Source organism: Salvia hispanica, chromosome 2 (genome assembly GCF_029641045.1).
Source record: "Salvia hispanica isolate PSC_SH4W2 chromosome 2, Shi_PSC_v1, whole genome shotgun sequence".
NCBI lineage: Eukaryota > Viridiplantae > Streptophyta > Magnoliopsida > Lamiales > Lamiaceae > Salvia > Salvia hispanica.
In genome coordinates, this window is record NC_142693.1 from 9,048,726 (window position 1) to 9,073,531 (window position 24,806).

Consider the following 24,806-nt stretch of genomic DNA (forward strand, 5'->3'; position numbering starts at 1 on the left):
ATTATAGAGCTTCCCAAGCAGTACTCACGGACCAACGGTGGGATCGGCCGACCCGGCCCGACCCCACCTGGGTCCGTCGTTGTGAGGGAGGGCTTAAGCCCTTCCCAAACTATTTTTTTTTAAATTTTTTTCAGTTGTATAATTTTGTTAGTATTTTATGTGAATTAATGTGCAATAGCCCATACTAAAATGATAAAATATAAGAAAATTATTAACCCATCTAAAATTTGAATTTATACCCCCTACCATGACAATTTTCTGTGTCCGCCCCTGATAATCGGCTCATATGGTAATGCTGACTCTCAAGCATTAAGTACATCGGGTCACACTTGGTCCGCACATCCAAACACAAGAACTTTGAGGTATCAACCTTAGATATCCTGGCTATATTTTTGAATGAGATGGATCTAACTGATGAAGACTTTAACAATTTCACCGCTTATGTGATTCGTCTCTCAGACATGCCTATCTCTGTTAGTCCTTCAAACACAATCAATTTGATTATGTGACATCGACGGTGAATGTATTGCCCTTAGGCAATAAGCATATATCTTGCATTGAACGTGGACTTCATAAGTCTAAATTGCTACATCATTCGCTGAAGCATTGTTCAAAGTGTAACAAAATAGTCATTAGAATCCCCATTGCTCCACACAAGCCGTTAATGATGCAGCAAGATCCTCCCCCATATGACTTCTAAGCTTACCAAAATTGATTACTCTCATCATTTTACAAAATCCGCTATCAGCGGCGATAGATGTGAATAGTTTTGCTAACCATATAATATGCCTAACAAGAATTAGGTAGGTATTCAAGTAGATGAAAAAAGTTGGGAAATGATTGAGATTATTCTTGATTGATTTGGTTAGTGTTTATATTGAATGTGAGAATGACACCTATGCATATAAACAAGTAACATGGGTGTTAACAAATGCATGTGGGTATGGTTGGTGAATTAATTGTGACTCGGCTGTTGGTGCTGGCTTGGCCCCATTATTATCAAACTTGCTTTATGGACCCATCATCACATGCTACCACCCTATGTGCTTCACCAATATTTGCATGTGACCTACAATATTACCCAAATTCTATCATCCTTCAATTTTCATGTTGTGGTAAATCCTCCTATGGAAAATGGGATGCCTTTGCCATGGGATATTTTCATTTATTTATTACTTTAAATGACTAGTATATACGGATAGATTTTATGACTATGTTTGGAGCATATAAACTTATCTTTCTGGTGAGAAATGCTAATTATGAATTAATATATGACAAATTCTCAAGCCTGAAGTTGTTTCTAAGGATAATTAGAAATTATAGCTTGCAAATTAAACACATGTAAAAATCATGTAAAATTTCTTTTCTTGACATAAACAAAGTAAAAAAACCTAATCTTGAGATTATTAATTAAACTTTATGGATTCTTAGTTAAAGTAAATGTTAATGATAGTTCTTACTACTTTTTACGGCAGTGCATACATAAATAATGATTTACTCGTATCACATCGAGATTTAGCCATGTTTTTGATGGGGTCTAGCAATTTATTTGGCGACCATTTTGGCACTTTATTTCCAAAGAAAAAGGTGCCTTTATTGCATGATCATCCAAGGGCAATTACTATTAAAATTCTGGAACTTATAACACCGACAGATCTCTATCTAATTTATGAGATGAGATTTCCACATATCCATATATTACTATTTGTTTTACAGATCTATTCCTCATTAAATAAAAACATACAATGATGATAAGAGAATCGGATAAGTCGAAAAATCAAACTAAATAAATTCCAGAATCAAACAGAAAAATGGAAAGGGGAGTTATGACAGAAGAAATAAAACAGCAAAAATGTAGTAAAAGCATAATGTATTGAACCTCACTACTTACATACTATGCATCATCTATAACAAAAGTTCCTTGTTGGACTCTCACAATAATAGATACTCTTAAAAATGTAGTATAGATTTTCTCTGTTAAGACCGGGACGGAGAAGATTTTGGACAACGCTTCCGCACCTGTTCCGAACAGCAATGTTTTCTTTCGGGCTGAAGCAGGCCGAGGTTGCACAATAATATTATGGTGGAGAAGCAATTGAAGAGTGTCCAGACATGTATAAAAAATGTACACTTGCCAATGTGAATGAAGCATGGGCTTTTTCAAAAAATTTTGACCAATTTCTTTGTTCTGTTTTTTCATGTGATAGGCTAGCTAGCACTTCCTCCCGAGGCGGCAGCCAAGGGCCCCAGCCCCGGAAGTGATAGTTCCAACCATGGAGGAAGATTTGGCTCCCAAACTCGAAGCTCGGGCATAGCTGGCTGAAGCTCCAGCTCCTGATGGTGTGAAGTAAGCCCCATTCAGCATCAGGTCTCCTTCTGATCTCCAGTTCCAGCTCTTCCATTTGCCCGCGGCTGTGTCAACCCTCTTTGTCACCTGATCATGGAAACAGCCGATGATTAAATCTTGTTTATGGAAGGATCAAAGATGTGTGGATATGCAGACCTCCTTAGCAAAGGGATTGACGGGTGCTAGGTATCTGTTGCCTTGGCTGTTGATGGTGGGCTCTGCGCTTCCTCCTATCGCGTACATCTCCCAATGAGTGTAGTCGTTGTTCACGACGTGGAAGTAGCCATGCCTGCACCTGAAAATTTTGATGTCTAACAAGTTAGATAGATGGATTGGTTCCAACAACATTGTACATAGTTGTTGATTATAATACCTTGGCATTCTCTGTATGAGGCCTTCTCCGAAATGGTTAAACGCAATCGTCGCCTGCATTGACTTGTCTCTCATGTAAGAATCACTGTGGCCTAACAGAATAACCTGTGTTTTGACCAAACTGTTAAAATCCAAAACAGAGGAAGTGATAGTAACATTCAACAAATGTGAAATTAGCTACCTCATTGTGGTGTGTGAAGTAATTGTTGGAAATGGTGATCGCGGTGGAGCCCATGACCGCATCGACAAGGCCATCCGCGCAGTTGGAGAGGGAGTTATGGTCGACCCAAATGTGGCTCGACCCGAAGATGGAGATAGCATCACCATCAGCCATAGTCCTCCAACCGTAATGCGATGGCGAGCTCCTCACCATGGCATTACCGGTCGGCTTGCAGTCATGGATGTGCAAGCCATGGATGATAACATTTGTAACAAACTGGATTGTGATGCATGCGCCATTGGCAATGTGCACATTGGCTCCGCGCCCGTCGATGGTCTTGAAGCTGTTCATGATCAACTCCTGCTTCAGTGTGATGACCATGTCCCGCTTGAAGACGATCCACAGGGGCTCGTCCTGTATGACCGCGTGGCGCAGAGTGCCCGGTTTAGGGTTGACAGGGTTGTCGTCGCCAGCGTCCGTCACCACATAGTAGCGGCCATCGCGGCCGCCTATGGCATTGCGGCCGAAGCCGATCCCGCAGTCAGCGAGGCGCCTGCGGTTCCTCTGCCAGTTGGGGTCACAACGCCAGCAGTCGTCGATGGGGTTGCCCGTTCCGCATGAGAAGAAACCGAGTTTTCTCCTCTCCGTGCTGTTTCTTGTGGCCCTGTAGGGTTCAAAAGACTCCCCATCATCAAAATACAGAAATTAACCCATTAAAACCAACTGCTCCTTTTTTATTAGACCATATAAATAGTCCATTTTCATCTGCGGCAGACTTTTTTCTTTTTCTCTTTTACTTTTTCTTATTTTCTCTTATTTTATCATTTAAGTATTAATATGCGTGTCAATCCTAAATGACTTATTTTGATGGGACGGAGGAAGTAAAATGTTTGAGGTAAAAAGAAAACACCTACATTTCTACCATTCTTGCAACCTCTTCTGGATCATCCACCGCGTGTTCGTTGAAATACTCCTCCTCAATTCCTTCAAACCTGAACCAATTTTTTTAAAAAATAAATGAATACATAATCACATGATTTTGTAACAACAATTGAATTTTGAAGTAGTGTAAGCAAGTTTACTCACATTTCCGGCGCCGTTGAATTCCGAGAGGTCTCCTCCAACTTCCCTTTCTCAACCGCACTGCCGCAACCAAAATAAGGAAAACATAAATACAAACAATTCGCTTCACAAATCTCTGTATCCAACTCCTCAGAAATTGTGAGATTAAAGCAAAATTGAGGATGCATTTTGGAAATATAGAAGAAATATCAAAGTTGAACCTCAAAATAGGTGATTTGTCATTCTGAATAGTAGAGAGAGCTCCAGCGACAAACGCGAACAGCAGCAGCAGCGAAAACAGAGTGTTCAACGCCATTCTCTGAAGAAATGTGTAGACAAAAGGTGGAGGGAGCTACGACGAATATAACGGCCATCTCCTGGTTTTATAGAGTGTGACGTTCAGATCATTTAACGTCCGTTACTTAACAGCGCGCCATCAATTACCGGTTAACGCCAATCACTGCCATTCGCAAATCACTATTCTTTGTTTTATTTGTTCCTTTCACCCTTGCACGTTTCACCTTATTAACATTCAAATTTTCCGATTTTATCAGATTGACATTTTGAATTGAGACAAGCCACTCTTTATGAAAATGTAGGTATATATTATAGACTTAGATCATCTCCAACTATTTACATTAAACACAAATTCATTTTTAATACTATATCACACTAAAAATAATTTTATTCTAATTAGTTACACTATATTCAAATTTTTACACTATTTTTGAGTATATGTCTCATAAAAGTTTTGTAGTAGACTCATATTTGATGTTGTTATGTACAAAACTGCAAAAATGAGTTTGAATTTGCAGAATGATTGGGCAAGTTTTCTATACCAAAAAAGAGATTTTGGTGTATGGTTGAAGATGACCTTATCCAGATTTTAAATACTGTGCCATTTGGCTTTGGATTGTGTTACAAAACTCATCTGGGTACTATGGCATTTTTACTTTCTTATTATGAAAACTTAGATTTTATAAGTCAATGCTTCATTGAATAGCCAAGTTTTTTTTTCATTTATGACAATCTCCATCCGGTAGCTTATTTGATTTAGGCACTTACAATGATAAAATTTTGTATTATGTATAAAGTGGCATGGTCTAGTCAATTAACTAACTTTGTGTATACAAAAAAGGTTTCCCTTTTATAAAGGCCATTTACAACTAGAGTAAAACAATTCAAAATAGTAAGTAGTCCTCCCTCCGTCCCCCATTAGGAGTCACACTTTGATCGGGCACGGGTTTTAAGAAATGTAAAGAAAAGTTGGTTGAAAAAGTTAGTGGAATGTGAGACCTTTTTTTTATATTGGTTTTATAATAAAATGTGAGTGAATTGAGTTAGTGGAATGTGGGACCTACTTACCATTTATGGTAAAAATAAAGTGTGACTCTTAATTGGGGACGGACCGAAATGGAAAAGTGTGACTCTTAATAGAGGACGGAGGGAGTACTATAAAATTCACGTACTCCTAATATAATGGAAATAAAGTAAATATAACTAGTTATTTTATTTTCCTTTCACATAATTTAAGACTTGCATGTCACTTAATTTTCTTTTATAAAAGTATAAACTTTTATTAATGCGTAAAAGGCATAAAGTTACAAACATTCTTTATCAGTAACGTAATTAACTGAATCTATATTGATTTCCAATCTATAATCTATACAGTAAATCAACTGCTAGTGCCATAAACATGCCCTGATTTTAGGAATCACTCAAAAATCAAAATATTCTAAAGGAGAAATGAATTTTGATAGGTGCATGAATTAAAAAGTTTATACCGTATTTAGATAATTTAATTTAATCTCCCTAGTAAAGACTAAAGAGTAGTCTTCACCTATATATTGTATGTACACGTGTAATTATTTAGCGACCTCTTTCCGAATAATTGGAGAATAGTACAGCCTATGATAAAATTCAATATTGTGGTGCATGTGGAATTGTGGATAATGGATTATTTATCTGTAATTTTTCATAATAAATTAATATTATTATTGTTTATATAGATTACTTATTTGTATTTGAAACGAACTATTGATTTTATCCAATCTCTCTGCATGTCACGTGCTCGTGTCGGTCGCTCACGTGGTACACCTCACATTTTCTGGTTTTTTTATTTTTAAATGTTGGTGACCGTCATTTTCATTAGTTGCAAAATGTTATGAATTTGATTTTTGCAAATTTAATTATTTCGGTATCTTTTATGAAAGTGTTGGTGACCGTCATTTTCGTGAGTTGCAAAATGTTATGAATTTGATTTTCGCAAATTTAATTATTTCGGTATCTTTTTAGTGTAAGGATACTAAAATAGCATTGGTCAAAAGATTATAATCAATAAATGCACTCGGTGAATAGAAAATATTATAGAACTGTGTTTATTTTGAAAGATCTTACTATTATATGAAATGATGCATTACAGAATAGATATAAGAGTCATTCAGTCAATTCACTTGTTAATATTGTGTAAAACAAAAAACTCCTTTCTATTATTGAAAAGAGACATTGAGTTAATTGCTGGCTGATGCTAACAAAGATGGGGCCCACTTAAATTAGGGTGGAATTTCACCATTTTTTGTTTTTTCGTTATAATTAAATTAGTTAGGACTTGTTTGGGCGGCAAGTTTGTTTGACTTGCTCCGCTAGTCTCGGCGCACGCCATTGCGGAGAACTGGGAAGAAGATATGGTTTTCACTAACAGCCAAACACGGTGTTATTTAGAGTGACCACCACAGTGGGACCGCCACGGCGGATGAGCCGCAGCGGGAGAGGAACAGCCGCAAATGCGGCGGTGGAAGAGGCGAAGCGGTGGTCGTGCGGCGGTTCCACGCAGAGGCGGACACATAAATGAGCATTAGTAGGGACTATATTTTCAAAATATTGTTTGAAAACAATTTTCTACGTGATTTAGATTTCTAACAAGAGTTTTAATATAATTATATGTATAAATTATGAATAAATTATAAATTTTTATAAAAAAAATTAAAAATATAAATTCACTAGGGGCTAAAGCCCTGCCCTCTCTCCACATGTGTCCGCCCTTGGTTCTGTGGCGGCCTATTGTGAGCCACTGAGACCGCCGCGGCGGTCAAAAATGCTTTTTTTCCATAATTTAATTTATGATGACAGGAGGATAATTTTTTGTGGCTGTACTGACTAGACGGACAAGTTTTTGTGATTGTGGCGTGGTTGTTACGCCTTATTGTGGACACTCGTATATAGCATCAAGCCACAAACGTAGGATTTTTTAGACAAAATATACAGTTTATTTCATCACGGTATTCCATTTGGTGATAATTCAATACTTTCCGGGACTGTTCCATTTATAAGATTATATCAAAATATTAAATATGTATCATATTTGGTTCATGAATTGAATCTTATAACTAATAGACACTTCATTGTTTAAAATTATACATATGGTTAAGTTTAATAGGTACTCCCTCTGTCCCAGATAATTCGTCTCACTTTAACTGGGCACGAGTTTCAAGAAATGTAATGAAAATTGAGTTTAAAAAGTCAGTAGAATGTGAGTCTTACTTTTACATATTAGTTTTAAAATAAAATGTGAGTAGGAATGAGTTAGTGGAATATGTGGTCTACTACCAAAAATGGTAAAAAGCAAAATGGGACAAACTATGTGGGAAAGACCGAAATGAAAAATGGGAATAAATTATCTAGGACGGAAGGAGTACATAATAGAAAAATAACTAATTTTCAAAACATAACTTTAACCATGAACATATTAACATTGTATATTAAAAAGAGTGAAAATGGTACCTAATCTTTCACTTTTGCACATAAATGATACCAGATCTTTATTTTATACTCCCTCCGTCCCATAAAAATATGTGCACTTTCCATTTTGTCCGTCTAACAAAAATATGTGCATTCTATTTTTGGAAATTTATATCAATTTAATAATATAAGTCTCACCATCCACTAACACTACTTTAACTATCATTCTTCTCCATCTCTCTTACTTTACCAATTTTGTCTTAATTCCTGTGTCATACCCATTGCACCTATTTTTATGAGACAGAGGGAGTATCGTTTTTGGTACCCCGTGACAAAAATAACCATAGGTACCAAACATGTGATTTTTTTGTTATGGAGGATATTTTTGGGAATTTGAATCAAATAGTACCAAACATATTAATTTTGTATATTTAAATTAGAATGAACTACATAAATGGTACCTGATCTTTCACTTTCACACATAAATGATACATGATCTTTATTTTATATCGTTTTGGTACCCCATGACAAAAATAATCCTAGGTACTAAACATGTGATTTTTTTTTGTTATGGGGGATATTTTAGAAATTTCAATTAAATAGTACTCCCTCCGTCCCATAGTAGGTGTCACACTTTCCTTTTTAGTTTGTCCCACAAAAGATGTCACATTTCTTTTTTTGGAAAAAGAGTCCTCTCACATTAATATAAATATATTTTTTTTCTCTCCGAACCTAACACACAAAACAATATCTCCTAAAATCCCGTGCAATTCTCCAAGTGTGCAATCTATTATGGAACAGAGGGGGTACCAAACATGTGATTTTTTCTTCGTCTTTTCTTATTTCTTTTTTTCTTCTTTAGTTTCTTCTTCTTTCTTTTTTCTTCATTTTCTTCTTTCTTTTTAGTATGTTGTCTTCCTTTCTTCTTTCTTTTTTCTCCTTCTTTAGTTTATGTTTCCTCTTGTTTCTTTCTTTATAGTGTTTTATATATACATCTAATTGCATTCATAATATAAATCAAGAACAAAACACATAAAAAATTAATTATTTAAAGTAATTAAATCAATTGATTATTATTTATTAAATTATTTTATACTCAATTTAGGTTGAAAAACAAATTCTCTTTTGACAAGAACCGACTGTGTTACTTTAATGTGAACGACGCCCACAACCAATCTACTTGAGCAAAAGACTTTGATTTTTTTCTTATACATTTAAATATGCAAAACAGCCATTGAATGTACAAACAGAACACATTGTGACATAATAATCTGTTTTACTAATTAAAAAAATAAACGAAGCATATTTAGAATATACAAACACTCGAAAAATGACTTACAATATACAAAACTCTAACAAGATCCACTACTAAAACTAGTGAAATGAAGTGTGACAATTAATATGAGATGGACCAATTACTAATTTAGTTAGGTTAACGTGATTTTGCTTTCACTTTCTAATTTCATTCCAGCACGCTGTTAACCAGCCGTGTCTCGTCCTTATAATTTATCTTTAACATGATTTTGGATGAAGATTTTAAGAGCACCTGCATCGGTGCTCTTTGCATCGAGTCGGTGGCGAGGCGAGCACCTGCTCGCCAGTTTGATTTTGCCGATGAGAAGGTGATGTGGCGGTGTATTATTGACCAACGGCAATGCCGTTGGCATTTTTCTTTTCTTTTTTAAAACAAAATCGAAATATATTAAAAAAAAACAGTTTTAAATAAAAAAAAAATTATTTTCCCACTTTGCAATAAAATTATCCGTTTTTTCTCCACTTTTAACTTATTTTTCATTATTTTTACCCCAAAATTCACATTTTCATCTAAAAATAGCCCCATTTCCACACAATAATTTTTACACCACACTACACAAAACAATTTTCTCATCAATTCTCTCTAAATTCTCTAATCAATTCTCATCTAAATTCTCACTTTTTCACTCTTGCATAAAATGTCTGGGTCCAACGATCACTCCTTCGACTCTCGCGGATGGTGTTAGGTTTGGTATACTGAAAAGCATGTTTCGAGCAAGTTTCGCGCGAATAGAATCTTGCTTGTATACATAAAACTCTACAATCCACTTTTAACCCGATTCAGTATTATTCGAGCAGTCTCGCACGAATAGAATCACTATTATTATTGCATTGTGTTTGCTTGTGCATTTATAAGATGTTTTACAAACATTTAAATGCATAAGAAGTAAACAAAGTCTAAGTCTTTTGCTTAGTAGACCGGTTGTGGGCGTCGTCCACTTTAAGGTAACACGGTCAGATCTATGCAATGCTTTGCAAAAGAAAAAGAAGAATTTCACAACCTAGATAGGCTTTGGCTACCTATTGTGAAAGGTTGCAATGTCAGTCCGCATATTTCTAAGCCTTACTGAAATAAGATGACATTGGTGTGGTATAGCACTGAACGGATCTAACAGCAAGACGTGTCTTTATGATATCTACTGAAAGACTAGGTCTTGATAAAATACTATTTCTTAATCTACATATGTTAGCAATGAGCATACGGTATTGATTATGCACTACTTTGACTTATCAAATGGTGCGGGTTTTTCGCAACCCAATAATCCTGATATATTGGGTAGTGTTGATTAATATCTAGCGGTGCTAGGATTGCTATTATGTTGAATCGTGCGCGAGGTGAGTCTCGTTTGATAATGTCCTCAAGAGGAGCTCGAACAAGGTTTTATTATTCAGAAAACTGGCCAGTTGGAGTTTTATTACTCTATGAATAATAAATAAATGTTTCTTGCTAAGTCCACTCTTGGAATTAATAAGATATTAATTAATTAAGTCCATAGCAGACATTAATTAATTAATGAACATTTATATCTTAAGCGCGGGAAATAAATAATATAAATAACGGAAACCCGGATTACTTGTAATTTCGGATTTGGATGGGGAGAGTTCAATATTACTTCTGTAGTGGCTGCTCGTAATATTCCAATATAAGCTTGTATTAAATTGGAGGTTCGATTTAATTAGTGAAAAGCTAATTGGGGGAGCCCATATCCAAAACCTTCCATAGATCCCTGTCTGGGCCCAAAAGGAACTTAATATAAATAGGAGAATAAAGGAGACAGAGAAATCACAATTTTACTTCTTGTAATTTTCGAAATTTTCGAATATCTCCAGCTAAGGAGAATTTCGAATTCTACTCCCTTTTCTAAAAGGATTTCTTCTGTCTTCTTTATTTAAGTCCTAGTATTTTGATAAGATCAGCCCACCCTGATATCGAGATACAGTTCGGGAACCAGAGAGAAGATCTGTGGTCTAGTATTGAAGATCATCGTGGAGAAGGCGCGAGCAATCGACGATTCTTTGGAGAATCAAATCGGTAACTCTAAACCGTAGAATTCATGTTTTAGGATTTACTTTCTTTGAGCATGAATTATTTGCGTTCTAGCATGCAATTATCTGTTTAACATGTGAATTGATTAATCGCATAATCGGTCAAATAGATCCTACGTCTGATTTATTTGTTTTGTACAAGTCTTCCGCTGTGCAAGGGGCACCAAACCCCAACAGATGGAACCACGAAAGGTTCGGCTCATCGCCATTCTCTAATCCGGATACGGACGGATTTCTCGCCCCCTCCTCAAACCCAAGGTTTGCATATTCCGGATGGCTACCGGCCTTACCCTGTGGACAAGCAAGATGTCGAGGGGCAATACGGGTGGGCTCCTGAAACCGGCACGGGATGGAGCGCCCGGACTCGCCACCGGAGGGCATTTCCAACGCTCCTCCTCCTCCTCGTAGTGTCCGTGTTCGTACTCGTGGCAATACCGGTGATCCCAACGTCAGCATCGACCGACTGGATGGAACCATCGAGCGCAATGAGAGTATGGTGCGCAATGCCATCGGAAGAGCCAACGATAAAATCCAAAAGTTCCAGGGGTATTACCTCTAGGAATAGCGGTCGGCAGAGAGCGGCTCGAGTGAGGTCGACATCATCACGTTCGCCATGTCGACCTACCAATCAATTTAGTACAAACCATTCAGGCATCTCAATGCTTGGCAGGAGGTGCGTAATCATCTGAGGTATAAAGGAGGCGTTGCATCCTCCTCCAGCTCCTCTAGCAAACGATTGAGGTCGGTATACCTATTCGACGAAGGCGAAGATGAGGTGGCTAGCCAGCTTGCCAGAACTCACTTGGATAACCCTGACGTCGGCCCGAGCAGTTCCCAACACTGGCCGCCAGGAAAGAAACAGACGACGGCCAACCGCCGTCGCGCCGCAACCCCATCCGCAACGCGAGCTCCCGCTCCCTTTGTGTGATACACTATTTTTTAGCACTAAATAAACCTGCAAGTATACAGAGTATATATAGTATAGCCAAAGGTCAGTACCGGGATATCAAACACGGGGAAGGCAAACACAAAGTGTCTATCCCCTACTAAGACTCAATTACTATTTGGAAGAACAGAAGGTTTGTGAAAACTTTTGAAAAAAGAAAATATTTCAAAACAGTTAACAACTAAATGCAAGCAAAACACAGAGACAATTGATAGAGATAAGGGAATTCCAGGGATGTGCGTTCACAGTTATAGTTATACAAATTTCAAACTACAATACCCTAGCACAGTTATTACTTTGATAGGACGAGTCACCTAGCTTATGCTCATGCGATGCAAACGTTGATTACAAGATTAGGGTTGTCAATTCTAACACGTAACTCCATAAAGCTCCTAAGACCCTTGAAATATCTTCACTCTCAATTAACAATGTCGTTTTAAGGGAAGCTAACTGTAGCGTCTACTAAGTGGACCTAACTCGCTAGAACTTTGTCACAGTTATGAAGCAAGTTATATTAAATCATACACAATTGTGTCACTCAATCATGCAGCATCAAGACTAACTTAGAGAAGAAACAAAGTAAAAACAAATGGATATTAAATAGAAAATTGGAATTGTATAACCAAAGTCGTTACTAACACATCCCTAGAATCCTATGAGTTTAGTTACACATAACGAGATAAGCTAAACACATAGATTGAAGGAAAAAAAATTTGAACATAAAACTAAAGAAAATAAAACCCGTAGGTTGAATCCTTGTCGTTCTTGATGTTCTTGAAATCCTTCTCCAACTCTTTGCACAAGTGAAGTACTCTAGCTCTTGATCTCTATGAATTATTTTGCAAGTAGAAGCTCTCTCTTTTTGATGAAGCTTGAGGTCTTATTTATAGGGGAAAGACAATCCTTGTTGTAGAAGGAAAAAATCTTCAAAATATGGTAAATCTTGGAGCAAATCTAGGCATCTCGGATTCGCCGCCTTTCTTCGGTGGGCCGCAGTACCTTGGTCGGCGGTCGCCGCGTTGGAGTCCAGAGAGTCTGTCTCTTCGGCGGCGGACCGCCGCACGACTTCCGGCGGTCGCCGGGTGAGACTTCTCTTCCAAGTGTATTTTCTGAGGCGGACCGCTGCATTGATTTGCTCGCCGGGCGCCGGCGGTCGCCGCACACATTCGCGACGGTCGTCGGTCGCCGTCTGACTCCAGATTTCCAGACTTTGCGTTTTGGCTCCCTTTTTCGACTCAATTATGCACATTTCTCACAAAACACGTCAAAATACCAAAATAGACAAAATATGCAAATAATGGACGTGTAGAGTGACTTTGACATAAAAAACGGACCAAATAACGACCTTAAAATAGTGCAAAATCCGAGCGTATCATTGTGCCGCCTCCACGCCCCAGCAACTCGCTGTGGGCCATTTTGGCTCAAGCCAATATGGCTGATACGTCTCGGATGAGACCCGATCAACTTGATTCACATGTTGCAATGATACGAGTTCTTTAAATTTCCATGAAAATATTTTTTAGGATTTAACTATGTAATTTTTAATTTGTAGGATTTTAATTATGTAATTTTTAATTTTTAGGAGTTTAAGAATGTAATTTTTTTATTTTTTTTTTGTAATTTGTAAATAGTAATTTGGGTATTTTTAATGCATTATAATATTATAGAAATATTTTTAGTAACTGAAGAATTTAAATTTAATAATAGAAATGTGGGACAATGAGCATGCTCTTGCAGAAGAGCATGGATGTGGGTAGTGGCGAAGCCAGAAGTTTTACGATGGGGGCCCAAATTATTGTTAATAGTTATAGGATTTTTTCGATATTCATGACATCAAAAGCTTAATTATTTGATATTTTCAATTTTTACTTAAGTATAATGGATGGAAACGAAATTTTTATGATGTTTAAATATCTTCATAAAAAATATTAACGAAACTTAAATCATAACAAATAGAATAAAATAATTACTATATCTTTAAATTTTTCTAAATATGAGTATAATGATGGAAGAAAACAATTACGAAATGACAAATAATTAAAATGAATATTAGTCCTGGTGTAAAAGAGAACAAATAGAAATTATGTTCCAGAAATTAGAAAGCAAAGAAATACTCCCTCCGTTCCATAGTAATAGAGTTATTTTATCATTTTGGTACGTTCCATAATAATAGAGTCATTTCTCTTTTTAGTAAAAGTCAACACATTTTTCCACACCGATTTTATTCTCTCTTCATCTCTCTATCTTTTTTATTTTCCATTTTACTCTCCCTTTACTTAACCCACCTAACACAATTTTTCTTAATCTTCGTACCGAAAAGAAATGACTACATTACTATAAAACAGAGGGAGTGTAAAATATCCACATTATACTGCATAAATAGAAAAAGAATAAAAAAAAGTTGCATAAATAAAAAGAAGAGAAAAATAAAAGTTGAAAAACGTCACCAGAGGGAACCAAACAGTGGACGTTTACAAAGGAGGCTAAGTTAGCTAACAACTGCGCCATTGACTTTGCATGTTATCATTGGTTTAAGTATTTTAACAAACGGAAATTGGTCCTAATATCATTGACTTTGTACAGATTTTGGTTTTTTTATAAAATTTTGAATTAATACCATCAAATTAGTTTGATATTTTCCACGCTATATCAAGAGTAAAATCCGACTAGCTTATATGACATTTTGAATCCTATTTAGCAGAATTCTTATAAGTGACATATCATGATGGTATATCTATTTGGAATATTAAACGCAATACAACTTATATTTAACAAAATAAAATTCTAAAAATAAAGTAAACAAAATAAATTTAATAAAAACATAAAGAATTCAATTAGAAACACACACTTGTGACGCTACGCTACAAAAATTAAAACACAAAACCTTGTTTCTCTCTTTCACAAACGCTACGAATAAATTTTAGTGAATTTCCTAAAAAATTCTTGGATTGTTGGAGAAATACCAAACTAATCGGAAAGTTCATGATTTATGGCACTAATTGAAAAGTTCATGGAAAAAACCAAAATCTGGGCAAAATTCATATATTAGGGACCAAACTATAAAACTTTAACTATACAAGAGCAACAAAAGAAGGAGAGACTTGCATAACAATTTATTTAATAATTATAACATATAATAACTTCAACTTGTAAAAATATTCTCTTTAAGACAAAGTTGATTTACATTAAAAATAGTCGTTGGAATCTTCCCCTCTTTTTAGCGTGTGTAGCCGTGTAGGTATGACCAATAAAACAGTCTCCAAGGTCCATATCAACAATGAACAACCAATAAAACTCTGCAACTCAAGAGAAAGTCCAGCGTTTGGTTGGTGGGTGAGTTTAAGATAAAGGGGACATGGTATACGGAAAAGTTCATGCATTAATATAAAGAGAGAATTGAAATCACTATATAAATTTTAGGATGGAATCATATAAATTTCAATTTTTATATAAGAGGGGACCGTCGACCGTAAACAAAGTTTAACTGATCCAATTACGTGAATTGAAACTGAAAAATATCTGACCCAACAATATATGAATTTTAAATCTTGATCAGTTTGTCAGAACGGTGGTGTAATTCGGTCAAAGAAAAAAGTTCAACTCCTCCAAAATTCACCTTGAAAGTTAAAAGGCGGATGTTGGCAAAATGAAAATAGGCCATATTTCCTTTTTCATCCGTCCCATAGAAATAATTCATAACCATTTGTGTAAACTTTTTTCTCCTTCTTTTCCCTTTATCATTTATGGGCTCCACACTCCACTACCCAATTTCAACTATTTTTTCTCCTTCTCTCTTACTTGATCAATTACACATTAAAACTCGTGCTGACCACAAATGACCTATTTCTTTGGGACGGAGGGAGTATTATAATAACATCTCACACTAATATAAAGAAAGAATCAAAATCACTATAAAAATCTAATGGACCACTTCTTATACCACCAATTGGTTTCTGATGAATACTATTTTCTCTGTCCACCATTTAAAGAATCATTTTGTCATTTTGGATTGTCCATAATTTATAAAACTATTTTACTTTATTTCACTTTTAGTATGTGAGACCTCACATTTTACTAACTTTTTACACACACAAAATCCAATATATTATAATACTACTAAATGAGTCTTACATTTCACTCACTTTCTCCCTTTACTTTTCTTAAAACCCGTGACAAGTCAAAATATAGTCTTAATATGGTAGACAGAGGGAGTCCTATCATACAATAATTTATTATAATACCGCGTTTGGTTGATGGGTGAAGTTTAAGAGGAAAAGCACAAGCATATGGAAAAGTTCAACAATCGGAGGATTTTGGAGTACATTAAAAATTCGCTATATCACTTTCCTCTCTTATTTATTGTTCATAGCCCATCATCAAGCCAGACACCAAAAAAACTCAATCTACACAACCAAACGGTAAGAAATGCACACTTTGCTATTCTTATTTCATTCTAGAATAATCTCTGTGCAACATGCTAGAATGTATTTGTTCACTTCCAAAATCAAGATTAATTAGACCATAGGTTTGTTGCAGTTGATGTTAATTGCTACTGCTTTTGCTATAGAAAAGCAGATGCCAACTAAGTATGTTTGTTTGTTTGTTTGTTTCAGAGCTTGAAAAATGTTAGAAGTCAGTAGCATCAATGAACTGATTGTGAGCATTGATCAAATGCTCCCTGAATTTTGCGACAAAGCCTCAACTCCATCCATCCACAGAGTCAACGACTGTCTACGCAACACGAATGAGAAGGCGTATGATCCAATGATCATCTCCATAGGGCCGTTGCACCAAGGAAAACCTCACCTCAAAGCCATGGAGCAACACAAAATGAGGTACCTCAAGCAGCTGCTTGTAAACTCTAGTATTTTTTGTACCTACTTTAACACCATAAGGAATATGGAACAAACTGCAAGAGATTTCTACTCAGACGAGATTGAGCTCGATACAAACCAGTTTGTAAAAATGCTACTTCTTGATGGAATCTTCATCATTGAGTTCCTCCGCGAGTACAAACTTGTGGATGGAGGAGGGAGAGTACAGAGAGACGGAAATCCAATCTTTGGTTTCGAATATGTTGTGAGTCATCTCCTTCGTGATCTAATGCTGTTCGAGAATCAAATCCCTATGTTCGTAGTTGAAGCCCTCTTCCAACTCTCCAATCATGATAATACAAAGTTCAAAGATCTAATCTGGCCCTTGACAAAATGTAGTAAAGAATATGTAGCAAGTGCATTATTTCCTAATGATGCTAGGCATCTCCTTGGCCTAGTTCATACTGTCAATTGTTTTTCCTTTGCTCAACTACCCTCGCATAGTAATCATGCGAAACATTGTGAGAAGAAGAACATAAACTCTGTCACGGATCTTAAAGAAGCCGGTATAGTCTTCAAGAAGCCTGAGGTTGAGGGGAAAGATTATAGTTGGTTGGATATCACATTCGAGAATAGGACACTTTACATTCCTGAGTTAGTGATTTCAGATGAGATGGAGTCGTTGTTTAAAAATATGATTGCATATGAATTCTATCTCCCGAGGAGTAGCCCCAAGTACGTAAGTGACTACGCGTATTTCCTGCACTGCCTGGTGAGCAGCACAAAGGATGCAGAGGTGCTGCGACGGTGTGGGGTGATCAGCAACTGGTTGGGCGGGGATGCTAGAGTTTATGAGGTGATAGTCAAATTGGGGACACATGCGTTTAAATCTAGGCGTTTTTCGTATGAGGGTGTTTTCGGTAGCATAAACGAGCACTGTGGGAGAAAGTGGAACAAGTGGATCGCGGTGTTGCGGCGCCACCACTTCAATAATCCATGGACTGTCCTTTCCTTGTTTGCAGCTGCAGTTTTGCTCACGGTTAGCATAGTGCAGATGGTGTTTGCTGTTCTCTCCTTTTATAAGGAAACTTAGTTTTCATTTCATTTCTGCTGCATTTTTTGTTATCAATACTTGTAGTGTAATGACTTTGTCCAAATATATTACCAGACTGCGAAATTGAAATCCATTAAGACCACTAAATAGAGTCCAGATAAACTAAATTTGTAGAGGATAATAAAGTTGAAGCAAGGGATGTGATTTTCTTCTTTATATGGGGATGGGGCATAAAAATTTGAAGGCAAGTGCCAAATGTTAATGTAATATGGCTTGTGAATCTACTTGATTAGTCTGCGACCCATATTTATAATTAAACACACGTCTCTTGATGGCAGTAAAACTCCTCTTCATGCTTATAAAAAATCTCAAAGTCTGACTTTCAACTACCATAAATTTTTATAAATAAAAATTGCTAAATATTGATTTTTCAAATCAATGGAATTTTTTTTTTAAAAAAAAAAACGGCAAATGGTTGGTTATTGAATAGTAATCGGAAATGCCAAAATCGGACGTTTTTGAACTGGAAACCAAAATCGGCAGATGGTCCCTTATTGGGTTGGTTACCGTTCAATCATTTTGGGAACTGGAACCGGCGGTTCTGAACCGAAAACAGTGATTTTTGAACCATGAGCATCTCCATCCCCCCAATATGTGTTCCATTTTGACCTGATATGAGTTAAAAAATGTACAAAATAAGTTGAAAAGGTCAGTGGAATGCGGATCCTACTTTTATATACACTAGTTTAAGTAATAAAATGTTAGTGAAATGAGTTAATGGAATGTGAGGTCTGAGATTTGCAGCGGAAAAATATACTCCCTCTGCCCCATTAGAAATGCAACGTTTTCCTTTTTGGGTTGTCCAACTAAAAATGAAACGTTTTTTTTTTAAATGGAAACATAATTCTCTCTACTTTTCTCTCTCTCTCTCTTACTTTACTCTCTCTTCATTAACTCACAAAAAAACACTGCATAAAATCCCGTGCCAAAAACCAAGTGTTTCATATTTATTGGGACGGAGGACCAAAACTATTCGCACAAATAGATGTTGCATATATAAAACTTGAATTCAATCATGCCTTGATATAATTGATATCCTAAACATGCATTCTACGGAGATAATTTGGTACCTTGTTGATTCTCCAAAGAATCGAAGTTGCTTGCTACTTCTCCATGTGATGGTTTTGTGTACTTAACCACAGATCTTAGAGTGTGCTAAGCTTATCAAAAATATATAGGTCTTGAATAAATAAGAGAGAAAATTCCAATACAATATAGAAGTAATATTTTCGATCCATATGCGTGCAGAGTTGGGACGAAAATTTGACGGACACTAATGATTATGTCTCTCATCTATTCACCTATTTATAAAGTTATGTTGGGTCAGTCAATGATCTATGGAGGTTTAGATATGGGCCACACCTATTTGGTTCTAAGTAATTAAGTTGAGCCACAATTTAATTCAAGCCCAAATAGAATTTTATTATCAGCCACTACATCACTACAGTAAAATAATATTGACTGTCCATCCAAATATGAAATTACAAGTAAGCTGAGCTTCCACTTTAATTTAAATACTTCTTACGCTTAAGATATAAATATCTATTAATTAATTGAAGTTTGCCATTGATTTAATTAATTAATAATCTATCTGATTCTTAAAAATGAAAATGACACGGGTTTTAATTCGAAATTGGTAAAATGAGACTGACGAAGAGAAAAATGGATAAAGTAAGAGAGAAGAAGACAAAAAAATAGTTAAATTAAATTAGTGGATTGTCTATTTTTTATGAAACATATAGAATATCTTTTATTTCCACTAGTGGACCTAGTTTGAAATTCTTATTATTGTTCATGGAATAAATTCCCACTTGCCGTTTTCTGTATAATAAAACTTTATTTCAAACTCCTCTTCGGGACATTATCGAACTAGCGTCATCTGGTGTGCGATACAATATAATAACACTCCTTGCACCGCTAGATATTGATCGCTACTACCCAAAGTATCAAGATTCTTGGATTACGAAAAATCCGCACTTTTTGATAAATCAAAGTAATACATAATAAATATCGTATGTTCAAAGCTAAATTTATTGATTAAGAAATGGAGTAATAATCATTGAGACCTCTTCTTTATGGTAAAAGTGAAATATGACTCTTATTCTGGGACAGACCGAATGGAAAAATATGACTCTTATTATGGGACGGAGGGAGTAGTAATCATCGAGATCTCTTCTTTCAGTAATCAGCAAAAAGACTTGTTTAACTATTAGATTCGTTCTGTGTTATACCACACCGGTATCATTAATTTCATTAACACTAGGAAATATGCGGACTAACACTGCAACCTTTTGTGATTAGATAGTCAAGGACTATCTAGGTTGTGAAATACAATTTCTCATTTTTCAAGAGCCGACTGTAATACCTTAATGTGAACGACGCTCACAACTAGTCTACTTGAGCAAAAGACTTTGACTTATTTGTTTCTTTTACATTTTTATATGCAAAACATCCATTAAATGTACAAACATAACACATTACGACAAAATAATTTATTTTACTAATTGAAAACAAAACATTTTTACAATATATAAACACTCGAAAAATGATTTACAGTATACAAAACTCTTACAAGATTAGACCTGCCCAAGGTTTACCGAACCGGCAGTTAAAACCGAAACCGTAACCGCCGGTTACGGTTCCGAACCGAAACCGTGAGAATTTACCCGAATCGAAACCGTCAAATTTTGAACCGTGGTTCAGTTCAGGTTCAAAATATTTCGAACCGAAACCGTGTCGGAATCGCCGGTTTCAAACCGGAACCGCGAAAAATCGCCGGAAAACCGTGAAATCAAGCCGGACCCGCAAAAAATCGATGGTTCGGAACCGTGAAAAACCGTAAAAAACCGCCTAAAAACCATCGGTTTGGAACCGAAACCGAAACCGGCTATTTTGGAACCGGAATCGTAACCGCAACCGCGAAACACTCTCGCGGTTCGCTTCTGGTTCAATAATTTCCAAAACCAGAACCGGCGGTTCCGAACCGTCACCGCCAGTTCCTGAACCGTGGGCACCTCTATACAGGATCCACTACTAAACTAGTAAAAAAATAGTAAGGCAATTAATATAGGACGGACCGAAATGAAAAACTGAGACACATCGTGACGGACAGAGGGAGTAGTATATTATGAGTTACGACATAAATATTTATGTACGTCGTGTAAATTTGGTTTCCCAAAAACATTGACTAATGCATCGGGTAATACCTGATTGAGTTACCTAATTATTCTCTCCCTTCCCCATTAATTGGAACCAAATTCATATTTCGTCCGTCCCCAATTAATTGACACATTTAGTTTTCACTACTTTTGGTAATTGACTTCAAATTTCATTAACTCATTCCACTCCATTTTATTATAAAACTAATACTCCATCCGTCTCATTAAATATGAAACATTTGAGAATCGGCATGAGATTTTATGTAGTGTTATTTTGTGAGTTAATGAAGAGATGGTAAAGTAAGAGAGATGGAAAAGTGGAGATATAGTTGTTTTCATTTTAGGAAATATTTCATTTTTAATAGGACAATTTAAAAAGGAAAACGTTTTATTTTTAATGGAACAGAGATAATATAAAAGTAGGATGACATTCTACTAACTTTTTACACCCACTTTCCACTATAAATCTTAAAATCCGTGTCAAGTCAAATAGTGTCAATTAATGGGGGACGCATGGAGTACTAATTTAGTTAGGTTTTGCAGCTTTAAACCGTGTTTCGTCTTTAAACGGTGCAGCGGCGTCGGATTGTCGAGAACTCAGATACATGCTTTATTTGATGTGTACATGTTCTTGTTCAAATGCTTTTAATTTTTAAGTTATGTTGTTGAATTTGTTGTTGTTATGATTCTTAAATTGATTTGTGTGATACTGTATTTGCTTTCTATTGAATTTGAATTAGTGCACCCTTTCTCTTTGAAACAAGGATTCTAACAAGAATTTTGCTATCTCAAAAGGTTTATTATGGCGTTTTCATGGAGAACGTAACTGCCACCACTAGTTTGATCTCTCAGTATGTTATACTAATTTTTGAATTATGCAATTCGTAAATTATGTAACAGTAGTAGTTTAGAGGCCCTCCAATAGACAAAAATAGAAAAGTTTAACCAATATTGAGAAACGATTGTTCGAAGACAAAAGAGTCGAATAAGCAATTAATACCGTGTTTGGGTGGTGGGTATTATTAGGAAAGGGACAAACCATAAAACCTTAACCACACAAGAGCAACAAAAGAAGGAGAGAGTTGCATGAAAATTTATTAATTACTCTCTCCGTCCCACAAGAATATGCACTATTTCCTTATTAGTTCGTCTCATAAGAATATTCTCTTTCTAATTTTGGAAAGTCTTTTATCTCTAATGAGGTGGGATCCTTCTCCACTAACAATATTTTAGTTACATTAAAATCTATGTCGAACCCAAAGTGCATATTCTTTGGAGACTGGGGGAGTATAATATAGTACTAGTACTATAATAACTACAACTTGTAAAAATATTCGCTTAGGAAGTTGATTCACATTAAAAAACAGTCGTTGGCATCTCCCCCACTTATATTAGCGTGTCTAGGTATGAGTCTGGAAATAAAAAAATACTAAAAAAATGGTTGACCAATAACACAGTCTTCAAGGTCCATATGAAAACTCTGCAAATCTAGAGAAAAACCAACCCGGGAAAATGTCATATGGAGTATAATTTATTAAGACAGCGTTTTGTTGGTGGGTGAAGTTTAAGAGGAAAGGGACAAGGTGTATGGAAAAGTTCAAATGTTTGTGTACATTAATTCACTTTTTCCTCCATTTATTCTTCATAGCTCAACAATACATCAAGCCACAGACCAAAAAACACAATCTACAAATTACAAAACAGTAAGAAATGCATACTCCACTTTGTAATTAGTATTTCATATTTGTCATGTTTTATGACGTCACTAGTAGAATAATCTCTATGTCCACAATCAAGATTAATTAGACCATATGTTTGTTACATGGTATCCATATATAGCTTTATTTGCTAACTCAAGTATGTTTGTTTGTTACAGAGTTTGAAAAATGTCAGAATTCAAAAGCAGTAATAAGCTGAGTGTCGACATTGATCAAATGCTCCGTGGGTTTTGCTACACAGCCACAACTCCGTCCATCTACAGAGTCAACGACTGCCTACGCAACACCAGCGAGAAGGCGTATGATCCAATGATCGTCTCTATAGGGCCGCTGCATCGAGGAAAACCCAACCTTGAAGCCATGGACTACCACAAAATGAGGTACCTCAAGCAGCTACTTGGAAACCCCTTTCCTGTTGAAATCTACGTGAACACGATAAGGAACGTGGAACAAACTGCAAGAAATTTCTACGCACAACAAGAGATTGCTCTCGTCGATGCAGACCAGTTTGCAAAAATGCTGCTTCTCGATGGCATCTTCATCATTGAGTTCCTCCGCGAGTACTCAGATGTAGATGGAGGGGGAATACAGAGAGACGGAAATCCTATCTTTGGATCCGAATATATTGTGAGTCATCTCCTTCATGATCTGATGCTGTTTGAGAATCAAATCCCTATGTTTGTTGTTGAAGCCCTCTTCCAACTCTCCAATCATGATAATAATACAGAGTTCAAAGATCTAATCTGGCCATTGACAAAATGTAGTAAAAAAGATGTGGCAAATGCATTATTGCCTAATGATGCTAGCCATCTCCTTGGCCTAGTTCATTCTGTCAAATGTTTTTCTTTTGCTCTACTATGCTCGCATGAGAAAGGTTGGAAGGAGGAGAAGAACATAAACTCTGCCACGGATCTCAAAGAAGCCGGTATAGTCTTCAGGAAGAAGGCCGCGGGGAAAGATTGTAGTTGGTTGGATATCACATTCAAGAACAGGACGCTTTACATTCCTGAGTTGATGATTTCAGATGAGACAGAGTCGTTGTTTAAAAACATGATTGCATATGAATTCTATCTCCCGGGGAGTAGCCCCAAGTACGTGACTGACTACGTGTTTTTCCTGCACTGCCTGATGAGCAGCACCAAGGATGTGGAGGTGCTGCGACGGTGTGGGGTGATCAGCAACTGGATGGGAGGGGATGCTAGAGTTTATAATGTGATAGTGAGATTGGGGACGCACGCGTTTAACTCTAGGTATTTTTCGTATGGGGGTGTTTTCGATAGCATAAACGAGCACAGCGGGCGAAAGTGGAACAAGTGGATCGCGGTGCTGAGGCGACACCACTTGAATAATCCATGGACTTTCCTTTCCTTGGTTGCAGCTGCAGTGTTGCTCTCGCTTACCATGGTGCAGACGGTGTTTGCTGTTCTCTCCTTTCGTAAGCCAACTTAGTTTTCATTTCATTTCTGCTGCATTTTTTGTTACAAAACACTGTATTGAAGTTCGTAGTTCTGGATTGGGAATTAGTTAGTATTTGATCACAACCCTTAATTTTATGTGTAATATCTTATTTTTTTAATCATGTTGAAGTACATAAGTATGTAAAAGTATTTTGAGTTTGATAGTTAGGTTTAATTGTTTTAGTTGACTTGCTATTCTTGTTTATGACATGGATTCAAGTTTACACTAAACAATATTTCCAATCTAGTGTTATGAAATTGATACATTACCTTCAGCATAGATGTCTTCATCTATGAAGAAGATTGATTTTTCATTTCACATATATTACACAAAGTCAAATAGGATCCATTTGTCCAATTAAAATTTGTGTATTAGAAGATGTTGTATATGTTGTAGGTGGCCATCCCTTCCGAGCAGCTAATACTCCTAGTTGATTGTGGTGGCGATGTTTCGAATCTTGAATGATTATTGAATCCATCCTCATTGCTTATATACTTTAATGGTATTTCCAATCTTGAACATTTGAAACTTGAACTTAAAAGATGATTTCTCTTAACAA

General features: G+C 36.2%; 3 protein-coding genes across 3 annotated transcripts; 2 read left to right on the plus strand and 1 right to left on the minus strand.

Moving 5' to 3' along the window:
• Positions 1 to 2,095: 2,095 nt before the first annotated feature.
• On the minus strand, positions 2,096 to 4,308 carry LOC125186349 (putative pectate lyase 8). The gene is made up of 7 exons (XM_048082704.2): positions 4,163 to 4,308; positions 3,966 to 4,022; positions 3,794 to 3,871; positions 2,901 to 3,543; positions 2,721 to 2,824; positions 2,504 to 2,642; positions 2,096 to 2,434 (listed from the first exon to the last, which is right to left on the minus strand). Exons 1-7 carry the CDS (start codon positions 4,255 to 4,257, stop codon positions 2,213 to 2,215), a joined length of 1,338 nt encoding a protein of 445 aa, XP_047938661.2. The 5' UTR covers positions 4,258 to 4,308; the 3' UTR covers positions 2,096 to 2,212.
• Positions 4,309 to 16,278: 11,970 nt separating this feature from the next.
• On the plus strand, positions 16,279 to 17,976 carry LOC125202600 (UPF0481 protein At3g47200-like). Its single transcript, XM_048101037.2, has 2 exons — positions 16,279 to 16,403; positions 16,599 to 17,976. Exon 2 carries the CDS (start codon positions 16,609 to 16,611, stop codon positions 17,890 to 17,892), a length of 1,284 nt encoding a protein of 427 aa, XP_047956994.1. The 5' UTR covers positions 16,279 to 16,403; positions 16,599 to 16,608; the 3' UTR covers positions 17,893 to 17,976.
• A 4,666-nt stretch (positions 17,977 to 22,642) lies between these two features.
• On the plus strand, positions 22,643 to 24,393 carry LOC125202499 (UPF0481 protein At3g47200-like). Its single transcript, XM_048100902.2, has 2 exons — positions 22,643 to 22,774; positions 22,948 to 24,393. The coding sequence occupies exon 2, from the start codon at positions 22,958 to 22,960 to the stop codon at positions 24,236 to 24,238; it is 1,281 nt and encodes a 426-aa protein (XP_047956859.1). The 5' UTR covers positions 22,643 to 22,774; positions 22,948 to 22,957; the 3' UTR covers positions 24,239 to 24,393.
• The last annotated feature ends 413 nt before the right edge of the window (positions 24,394 to 24,806 follow it).